General features: G+C 37.0%; 1 protein-coding gene across 2 annotated transcripts in view; it reads right to left on the bottom strand.

The window, feature by feature from the left end:
- Window positions 1–384: 384 nt before the first annotated feature.
- Rnf17 (ring finger protein 17) overlaps window positions 385–11,575 on the bottom strand; it is a 124,023-nt gene continuing 112,832 nt past the window's right edge. For both annotated transcript variants that reach the window (XM_074042830.1, XM_074042831.1), the window contains exons 29-35: window positions 11,001–11,126; window positions 9,272–9,328; window positions 6,552–6,668; window positions 5,210–5,378; window positions 3,008–3,143; window positions 2,056–2,245; window positions 385–483 (exon numbers count right to left, since the gene is read on the bottom strand). In XM_074042830.1, coding sequence (XP_073898931.1) covers window positions 385–483; window positions 2,056–2,245; window positions 3,008–3,143; window positions 5,210–5,378; window positions 6,552–6,668; window positions 9,272–9,328; window positions 11,001–11,126 — 894 coding nt within the window. The remainder of the gene's footprint in view (window positions 484–2,055; window positions 2,246–3,007; window positions 3,144–5,209; window positions 5,379–6,551; window positions 6,669–9,271; window positions 9,329–11,000; window positions 11,127–11,575) is intronic.

Genomic DNA, 11,575 nt, shown 5'->3' with positions numbered 1-11,575 from the left:
GCTTTAAAAACTTTGCTGTCTGTTTGAATACCAACTCTCACGTAGTTCATGAGCCCAAACTACTTTGGTACTCGCTGTCCTGCTCTTCTGCTCAGCCCACATCCACTTGGTACTAGGACATTCATGACACCAATTCCCAGCATTCTTAGAGATACAGTGTGTCTGGTTTTGATACTGGTGCTCAAGAGGTGAAGAAAAAAAAAAAAAAACCTGGAAGAAAGATTCTTGTATAGCTTTGCCCTCCCTTTGAAAAATCAAGGAAAATCCAAGGGTGCTTTCTTGAGCAATTTAGCATTAATCTCTGCTGGAGAAGTCAGAAGCCTTTTACTGACTAGAAGGTGACCTTTTACTGACTAGAAGGGTGATCGAGAAAGTACACTCACATCATTCATCTTTGTCTGCAAGCCCCATTTCTACTAAGGACATATGAACTGGGTACTGTTCATCTTCATATAATGTCACTATTTGTTCTGGTGCCTGAGCCTAAAATTGAAAGATACAGTTGTCATCAAAACACACATAATGTCTTTGCTGCTCTTTCCCTCCTATGTTTGGCCATTCACAGAAAGGAAAAGGCATTTTCTAGGTTTATTTCTAAATTTATACTACGTACTTCCAAAAGGGATCTTTGGTAGTTTCCTGATAAATGCCATTCCTTCAATTTTTCTGTTACAAGTTACACCTCAAGGTTCTAGACAGAGCCAGTGGGTTTTCATACCATGACCTCTGCTAAAGTTCATTTATATCCCATATATAAAGTGTTATGCCTAAGTGCATAAATTAATTATTCATGAAATGAAAAAGTATGTATTCATAAGATTTAAGGCTGGGGATGTAGCTGAGTGGTAAAGTGCCAGGTTCTGGGTTTGATCCACAGCACCACAAAGAAACAAAAACAAAACAAAAAACTTTCCCTGTATTTTCACTGGCTTCTTAAGAAGCCATGTAAGAACTCTTACTACCACTCTGCCACATGCACTAGCATGATATGCAAGGGCTTTTGAAAAGCACTTTCTAGTTACAGCATTGTGTCATTCACTGTGAGCTCAGTGGGTAGGAATCTCAAAGTTGTGGGACCAGGCAGGGAGCACAAAGGAGGGAAGCAGTGTGTCCTCAACACCAGGGTGAAGACATGGGTGGCCTGACAGGTACCTTCCTGTAGCACCATCCAGCTGAGTGCTGCATTAGGAGATCTTAAAGTCCTAGATTTCATATTTGACCAGAAGCTAGAAAAACAGACTGGGGAAGAGGGTAACCTGTCGAATTTTAGAACACAGAGCATTACACAAAACAGTGCACATCAGACTTTACCTGTGTGACATGCTAAGCTTTAGAGGAAGAAAGTTTTATATGAAAGATGATCTGGAGTTCTGATATAGGTCCAACCACATAATTCAACCTTTTCTATTTTTTTCCTTTTGGTTTTTGTTATTTTGGTGGGAGTGAGGTTTGAGCTTGGGCTTTGTGCTTGCAAGCAGGTACTCTACCAATTTGAGCTACACTTCCAGTCCTCAAGCCTTTCTATAATCATAACTCTTATTCTGATCTTTCCTACTCATCTGTTAGAATGTAGCTCAGATGCCATTTCTCCGTCCTTATTCAATGAGTTATTTGAGTGCCTCCTAAGAAGTTGCTTAAACACTTCCCACATCTCTTCACATGGAAATAATCACTCCTTCCTGCACTGCCCCACAGTTACCTACACCCCTATTGTAGTACTTATTTCATCCTATCTTAGATTAATTAGTGGTGTACATGTTTGTTCCCCTCTTAGCTTTACAAGTTTTTTGATTATAGGATATGCATCTTGATCGTTTTTATGTTATTCATCACACATCATTACAGGGCTAATAAAGCTTATTAAATATAAACTAAAACATTTAACAAGCCTTCAAATTTATTCCTATAGTATACATATCTTTAAATGCTTTATTACAGTTTTACAAGTAGAGTTGCACAGAAACAAAAGTAAAAAATTAATTTTGTACTTTACAAAATTAATAGGGACTGTGGAAATGGCTGTAAGAGTTTTGGCTAATGAAGACAGCTACTTGCCATGGAAGAAGCATAAAGTTGTTTTCCTTGGAGACAGTCTATCATAGTCCACAATGCCTCCATGCTCCACTTGGGACAATACGGTATTCTTGTCTTTCCTGAGTCCTTTAAGGGAGGCTTAAACCCTGCTAAGAGAACCTTTATGGCTCGTGCTGGATACTGCATAAGATGAAGAGGAATTTGACGCAGTCTGTCACAAAAGAAATTCTTATGATGTTGAGAATGTCATAATTCAAATTCTCTCACAGCTAAAAACTATAAAGCTCTCAGTAGAAAACATAAGAGAAAAGCATCATATCACTGGATTCTGCAATGACTTTTTGGGGTCTGATATCACAGCACAGCCAAGAAAAGTCAGGTAAAATGGACTTCAAAAATAAAAACTTCTTGGCTGTCAGAGTGGCTCAAGTGGTGGAATATCTGCCTAGCAAATGTGAGGGTCCTGAGTTCAAACCCCAGTTTAGCAAAAAAAAAATCTGTGTATCGAAAGACAAAATCAACAGGTGAAAGGCAGCCTACAGAATGGGAGAAAATACACATAAAAATGAACCTTTTTACAAAGAAGATAAATGATGAACATGAAAAGGTGATCAACATGACTGATTAGGGAAATGCAAATCTAAATCTCGTGATGCCACTTTGTACCCATAAAGATGGCTGAAGGAAGGAAAGAACACAGAAAATAACTTGGTGAAGATGTGGAAAAACAGTCCCTTGGGCAGTGTTGGTGCGAGTTATACAACATGGGAATGGACTTAAAGCCAATTAACTATACTCGGAAATGGCTAAAATGATAAATTTTATGTATATCTTCTCAATAAAAATCTAAACTAAAAATTATAAACAGCTTTAAATTAGTTTTTCTTTAAAAAAAAAAGAAGTAAAATCTGTCCAATAAACTACAAAAGAAACCCAAATAAAACTAAAAATTCTTATTGAACTTTTTCTTTACCTGTTTACTGCAAGCTTTTCAGTTGATCCATAGTCAACAAACTGTACCAGAACACATAAAGGATTAAATTCTTTAATGGAAACAATCTTTGCTCTATACCACAGGCCATCAGCATATTCTGCAAGACAAGGCATTTCTGGAAAAGCAGAAAAGGGGAAAAATCATAGTTTTCTTTAAAAATTTTTAATACAGAAAAGTACAAAGAAATGTCACAAACATTTGCTTAACGCCCAGAATTAAATACTGAATACCTAACCTTATCTTGGCTTCTCTTTTTCTGTTTATATCTTATAAGCCTGTTTTTACTAATTCCTCAGGATTAAGCTTTGAAGAAAGTCCTTTCTCATCCACAGAACTCCTAGTTCCCACCATGGCTTAGTTCCCCCTGCCAGTAGCTGCAAGTTTCTCTGTTTGGCCAGAGAAATGGCTTCTGCAGTTCCTGCCTTCAATTCTGCCCTTCAATCCATTTTCTGTAAAACCACCAGAATTAAAGTTTAAAAACAAGCTGGGCACTAGTGGCTCAAGCCTGTAATCCTAGCTACCCAGGAGGCAGAGATCAGGAGGATCGTAGTTCACCAGCTCTTTATGTGTGACGAGTTTTTCTGAGATAGTCTCATGAACTATTTGCCTGCTGTTGGCTTCAAACTGCAACTCTTCTGGATCTCTGTCTCCTGAGTAGCTAGCATTATAGGCATGAGCCACAGGCACCCAGCCTCCAGTTCTTTTCTACTTTTTTTTTTTTTCCAGATAAGATCTCACATTTTCCCCAGAGATGGCCTCAGACCTTGAGACTCATACCTATGCCTCGCTCTCCTGAAGCTGGGATTATAGGCGCATTCCCCACCAGGCCCATTTCTTGAGCCCTTCTTTTAATAATAAACATCTCTTCTGCTAAGCTCCAAAATGGTTTTCTGAAGTCCTGACTGATCCTTGCCTTCTCTTTATGCCCAGCATTATGCACAGCCCCTTAATTTGAGGTGCTACTTTCATTCTGTACTTGGTTTACTTGTCTCTCTGCACACTTGTTCTCAAGAGCAGAACAACAGTTTATATTTCTAGTATGGCACTGGTACAACAAGCACTATAATGAATGGCAGGCTTGCAAAAAACCAGAAAAATCAGTCTAGTTTTTATGTTCCTTCATTCACTTCATACCCTTCTACATTTCAGAGCAGGTGGGCTATGCCTCAGTTTCCTGTCTTGTCCTACTTCCTTCCCTTTCTCTCCTTATGTCTCAATATTTCCTTCTACAAATTCTGTAAGAAAAATGTAGTTGTAGAAAGTGACATTGAAAAAATATCTGTAATAAACAAAGATTTTTATTTCAAATGGCTTTTTAATTTTTATCTCAGTGCTGAGGATGGGACCAGGGCCTCATACATGCTAGGCAAATGCTCTGTACTTTCTGAGCTGTACCTCTAGCCCCTCAAAGGACTTTAATGAAAGTGTTGTTCTTGTATATGTAAAGTCATCAAGAGAATGAGAAAGACTCTCCCAGGGAGCTGTTGTGCTCTGTAGTAACTGAGTCCTTAGTAATAGCCCCTTCCAACTTTTACCTTCTGGACTTAAAACATGGCTCAAGTTTTGTCTCCTCAAAACAGAACTCACAAAATTCTGAAACACCTAGTTGTTTAGCCCACAAAACTTATCCTTCTGTATAAATTCCTTATTTAACATGCCCATGAATCAATTTGACCATAGGATACTTAAAAAACTTTTGTGCAAGTATAAACTACCTATAAAAAGTATACAAATAATGTATGTGAATTACAGTTTGCAGATTGATCATGTGACTTCCTTAGAGATATGAATAAAATGAGGAAGGAATTGTTCCTTTTGGACCATAAATCTGAGTATACAAAAAAAATCTCTACCTCATAAAGAGTTTATTTTCACTCACTGGGCACCTACTTGTGTTCAACTTCCCTGGCCCGTTAACAAAAACAAGTCTTGTTAAGAATCCTATCTCAAGCTGGGCACTGGTGGCTCACACCTATAATCCTAGCTACTGGGGAGGCAGAGATCAGGAAGATCATGGTTTGAAGCTAGCCAGGGCAAATAGTTCGAGAGACCATATCTGGTACACAAGAAGGGCTGGGGGAACAGCTCAAGTGCTACAAGCATAAGGCCCTGAGTTCAAACCCCAGCACTGGCAAAAAAAAAAAAAAAGAATCCTGTATCTCATTTAAAACCTAAGTATACCTGTTCTAAAATCTGTCAGAGGAGGAAACAACTCAACATTCTTATTACATCTCTGCAGTGCTTCCTCAAGGCTCTCCGATTCCAATTCCCAGCTGACTCCACTGTCATCTGTGTCACTGTGATGATTCAGTTGATTATAATTTTCTACAGCATCAAGGCAAATGTACATCTAAGTGGTGGAAAGAAAAGGAAAAAAAAAAGTTCAAATTCTGTAATTTCTGGTATTCACTTATGTGGACAAAATTACTGTGGCAGGTGACTTTCACCAATAGCCCCCGTGGTCTTTGCCTCCTGCTATCTGCCCCTTTGTGGAGATTCCTTCTGCATCCCACCACACTGATCTTGTGACCGACAAACCACTGAAGTGGGATGACTGCTGAAGACTGGATTGTAGCCATGGTGTGGCTTGTTTTGTAATGCTCTTGTCAGGGACTGTGTGTTCCAAGGAAGCGCATAGCCACACCCTCAGTAGCCACTGGAAGAGGCCCTGGAGAGAACTGAGCCATCAAGGGGAGTCCTGTGTGTCTTTTTAGAAGTAGATTCTGCAGTCCCCACTGATATCTTGATTGTAAACTCATGAAAGATCTGGAGCTAGGCTTAATTAAGCAGTTCTTAGATTCTTGAATTTGTGTTGTTTTAAGTTGTTAAGTTTGGAGGTAATTTGTTATACAGCAATATATAATACAAAAAAATGACAAACCCCAACAATAGTTGTGCACTACTATGAGCTGATGAAAGTAGGCAACAAACTCTTCCCTGGCCTGTGAGACACTGCTGGTTTATCGAAGGAGCTGCCAATGCTACTTGTCATTTCTTCCTACCCTTCTGGTTAGCCAAGGACATGTAAACAGACTTTACTGCATTTATTCATTTATTCAATATTCACCAGTGACTACTACATATCAGGTACTAGTCCAGGTTCTGGACAGACAATGAACAACACATACAAAACTCATCTTAGGGAGTCACCTTCTCTGGGGAAGGCAACCAAATACCATAAATAGGAAAGTGCATAGGGTGTGAGAAGCATTATAGAAGAACAGAGAATAGTAAAGAGTTCAGTGCAGCAAGGGTCGTGGAGTGAGATGTTTAACATTTAATAGGAGGAAACAGATCCACCTTAAAAATCTAAGTAATCAGTAATAAACAGTGGATAAAGGAATGTGACACTGGGAAGCCCGCAGGTTTTAAGTGGCTTCTGCCTCCTGAAGTGTTAACAAATACCTGAAGGATTATTACAGGGAGGGGCCAAGTGGAGACCCCACTTTTACATTATTTACAATCAGGAGTCAGTCCTCGAGTTTGACCAAGATTGCCAACCAACTTCACCTAGATGACGTACTTCATTGGGTGAGACAACATGCTTCACTTGAACGGCGTACAGTTCTTCTGGGGGAGGCAGAAATGAAGACAAGTATGGTGGTAAAACAGAAGTCTCTGTTTCAGACAAAAGCAATTCCTAAAACACCACAAAAAATTAAATTTCAGGATGACAATTATAAAAACTGGCTACCTTATAAAAACTTATTATGGTGTCAACTTACTTTCAATTAGCAGAAAGCAAGCTGGCCTATATAGTGAACATCACAAAGTGACCTTGGAATAATAGGGGCAAAATGTGATGACTAAATAGCTTACCATTTTATACCTCAATATTCAAAAAAGGTTTTGTGGGCTATGGATATGGCTTAAATGGTAGAGCACCTGCCTAGTAAGCAGGAAGCCCTGAGTTCAAACCAATACCACTACCAAAAAAAAAAAAAAGGTTTTGTATAAAAATGGCATGCATTTTTATTGTTGTACATATATCTACACACATGCATAAAATTTTAGAAGACCAGTTAGCAAATGATCAACAGTAACTGTAACCAATAATGGAAGTGGCGGTTTTGAGGGGTAAATGGGGGATGTTTCCTTTTTCCTTTATATATTTCAGAAACATTTCACTTATTTTTAGAACAGGTAGTTATTTTATAAGAAAACCTAAAATAATATATGAAATGATAAAAGAAGATTAAGTCAAAATCATCAAAAAGCTGAGTTCTCCCTTAAGCTCTGTAGAAGTGTAAGGGAAAATACAAAGGTGTGTGATTCCCAAAAGGGTCATGTAGTCATCAGCTAAAGCAAATGTATATAAAAACGTGAATACACATTCTGCAAAGACCAGCGTAACTTTAAAAAAAAGTTTGTATTTTCAAAGCATGGCAACTAACATAAGCATTGCTGTTATTACTGTTTAACATTTCTAAACGGGCAGATTCAAAAACAGTTATTTGAACCTAGAAAAGTTCAACAAAAAGTGAAACCTATTGCTGAATTTTGCTAATCTATTACAAAGCAAGCACTTTATGACAAGAGAGAACATGCATTTTTTTTTATGATCACAGAAAATGAAATTCTATAACCTAGAAGGTAACACACATGCACAGGAAATTAATGTGAGTCAATTCCCTGTATAGCTATCCTTATCTCTTGTTCCTTCCTATTATTGCTTATACTCTCTCTTCAACAAAATTAGAGATAAGGGCAAAATAGTTTCTGCCGGGTATTGAGGGGATGGGGGGGAGGGGGGGAGAGGGAGGGAGTGGGGGGGGAGGGAGGGAGTGGGGGGGAGAGGGAGGGGGTGGGGGCAGGGGGAAGAAATGACCCAAGCCTTGTATGCACATATGAATAATAAAACAATAAAAAAGAACCAAACAAAAAAGAATTAATAATACTCAATTGCTAATGGAAGTTATGTTTAACAACTGACCCAATAAAATTCCTAAAAACTTAAAAAAAAAAGAGAAAATGAAATTCTACTTATAAAATTTAGCTTATTAAAATTCTTCCTGTGCCAAAAAGTGACTGACAAAATAAAGAAAATAAATTTGGCTTCATCAAAATTAAAAGCATTGGTGCTTAAAAGAACACAATCAAGGGAGTAAAACAACAACCTACAGAATGGGAGAAAATACCTGCAAATCATTTATCTGAAAAGGACTTGCTTACAGAGTACATAAAGAACTTACAATGCTACAGTAAAAAGCTAAATAATCCAAATAAAAATGGGCAGTGGATTTGAATACAGATTTCTCCAAAGAAAATATGTAAGTGGCCAATAAGCCCATGAAAATATACTCAATATTAATCACCAGGGAAATAAATGCATATCAAAACCACAATGATAAACCACTTCACACCTATCCTAGAATGACCAGAAAAAAATTCAGATTACAAAGTATGAGGATGTGGAGAAAAGGGAACCACTGTACATTCCTAGTAGGGATTAAAATGGTATAGCCACTTTGGGAAACAGTCTTATAATCCCTTTAATTGTTAAACAGTTATCACATAAGATAACTATAAGCAGTAATTCTACTGTTGGGTATATACTCAAGGGAAAGGAAAACCTTTATGTCCACATAAAACCTTGTACGTGACTGTTCACACAGCATTACACAGAATCAACAAAAGGTAGAAACAAGCTACCTGCTCATTAACAGATGAATGGATAAATGAAATACATCTATACAATGGAATTTTATTTGGTAATAAAAAGAAAGTGCTACTAAAACACTGTAATATGAAGGAACACTGTAAACATGCTAAGTGAAAAGTCAGGGACAAGGGACCACATATTGCATGATTTCATTTATTTGAAATGTCAGGAGTAGGCAAATCTACCGAGACAGAAGATTAAATGGTTGCCATGAAACTGGGAAAGGGAAGAATAGGAAATTTCTACTGATAAGAGTTTCTGTTTGGAATGTTCTAGAATGAGTGGTGGTGGTTGCACAAAGTCAGTAAATACTACAAACCACTGAGTTGTTGTAGTAATAAATAATTTCTCAATAAAGAGGTTACAAAAGAAAATTCTGGGGTTGATGGAGTGGCTCAAGTGGCAGAGCATATGCCTAGCAAGCATGAAGCCCTGAGTTCAAACCCCAGTACCACCACAAAAGGAAAAAAAATTAATTAAAAAATTTAAAAAGAGAAAATTCTTACTTTCTTGATTCTGTATCAGATCCTTTATACTGATGATGTGTTCATAGTTTCTAAAATATTTGGACTGCAACTTACCTCAAATCTTATTTCCCATTTTTCCTCTTCATACTTTTTATTGTAATCTGTTGGTTTCTGAAATAGTATATATTATTAGTGAATAAAACCACCTTTCGCTATATAATATTGTCTTGAGGGACTTTCATATTTCATCCTCACAAAAATTTGGTGAATGTCCTTTATAGCATTCATTTTGCTATTTCAGATTAACAGAAGAAATATTTAATGTTCTAAGTAATTTTACTACTTATATTTTGACTCTAAGAATCCTTAAATTCATAAACACATGTCAATGGCAATTTGTTTATTATACAAGTGTGGGACCTCTTTTCCCTTTCAAATGTTCTCAGTGAAAAGTACAACTCTGCAAGAGAGACTAAGCAAACTTTATACAGTTAGTTTAATAAATGCAGCACCTTTTCACACACACTCACACACACACGCCCCTACTTTAAAGAAAAATGTTGGCAGTGAGGATTACAGGCACAAAGTGACATCACAGTTTCTGTGTGAGAGAAGGTTTTCTATGTTGGACAGAACACTCAATGTTTGGTTATGTACTATCACTAAGATGAATATTTAAAAAAGAATCTGACAAAGCTGGGCATGGTAGCACATATTTACTCCACCACTCAGGAGGCTGAGTCAGGAGGATTGAGAGTTCAATACCAGCCTGAGCTACATAATGAGATCCTGTTTCAAAATGAATGAACAACCAAACAAACAAACAACCCAAAAAAAAAACCATGGGCTGGCAACATGGCTCAAGTGGCAGAGCACCTGCCTAGCAAGTGTGAGGCCTAAGTTCAAACCCCAGTTCTGCCAAAACAAAGTGCTGAAAAACAAAGCAAGTGTATTGTGACTCTAGAAATAAAATCTTGTGATATGTTACTATAATACATATCCTAGTCCTCCAAATGATTTTTAGCAGCTTGAAATATGATGCCATATAAAAAGTATTAAAAGTGAAAGCCTCAGGCAACTGGAAAGGGCTATTCCTGAAGTTCAGACTGTGGCACTGAGTTTCCTGTGAAGGCAAATGGGAGCAAGGTTGCACAGGTTGTGTGTCCCTTATACTTAGGATTGAAGTGATTTAGAGTTTGGAGGTTTTTTCGATTTTGCATTATTTACACAAATATTGGTGGGCTTCCTAATCTGAGTATTTGAAATGTTCCAAAATCTGAAACCTTTCTTTTGGCAGTACTGGGGTTTGATCTCTGGGCCTCATGCTTGTTAGGCAGGCACTCTTACCATTTGAGCCACTCCACCAACCCCAAAATCAACATGAGTATCATGTTGACACTCAAAATTTTGAATTTCAGAACATTTCAGATTCTGGATTTTTGGATTAGGGATGCTCAGTCTATAATATATACTTTCTACTTTAAGCAAAAGGGAGAAAAATTAATCTCGGAGAGTGCCTTTTTCTGACACTAAATCCTACACAGATTTTGTAATGTGTATCCCTTAATCGAACAACACTGAATAATGGGTGTCTCTTTGGGTTTGAAGGTACAAAAACATTACTTGAATCTTAATGTAATAATGTATTTTTCTGGTCGTGTTTAAAGCATGGCATAGCATATTGATTTCTCAACAAAGAATTTACAAGTTCTCATCTTAGACCTTTAATAGATCAGATATGTACAATCATATTTAAGACTATGAGGTGTAAGACAAAATGTGACATTTTAACCAGAATTAACTTTTCTATAGTGTGGATTTTTATAGAAAATAGTTCACTTACTTCTTTAAATATCTCCTCAGAATGTTCAAAAGTACAATATTTATGATGTGCCATAAAATGAGAAAGCAACATTCCATCAAAATAGAGATGAATAGACAACTTCTCCCAAGGATTTTTAGGCAACTCCTATTTAAGTTAGATAAAGAAGACTGTTACTATAAAATTTTTAAAGTCTATTTGGTGTCTAAACAAATGGTTTGAATAGTGAGTCATTTCATAGAATTTTCCTCCTAGCATTTTGACAGGTTATGAGGCAGTAGTTCAACTACTTTGATTTATATAAACTGTATTTATATATATTTTTCTAGTAATTTTCTAGAAGCTTCATATAATTTATGATACACATCATGTTTAGATGATACTGATAATTAATATTAAGTAGAAGAAAAATGAAAAGGTATGTTCAGAAGTGAAGAAATAAACCTCATCTTAACAAAATGGCAGGAATCAAAAGAAATTAACATTTTAAAGTCAGGAGTTATGACAATTGCTTTTAAACTCTGAATAAAGACCACTGACATCTTTTAGGTACCTGAACATGTCCCTAACTGGTAAGCTACCAGTCACTGGTCCCA

Source organism: Castor canadensis, chromosome 10 (assembly GCF_047511655.1).
Source record: "Castor canadensis chromosome 10, mCasCan1.hap1v2, whole genome shotgun sequence".
Taxonomy (NCBI): Eukaryota; Metazoa; Chordata; class Mammalia; order Rodentia; family Castoridae; genus Castor; species Castor canadensis.
Note: the sequence above shows the minus strand (reverse complement) of the source record. Positions and strands in the feature narration are given on the sequence as shown.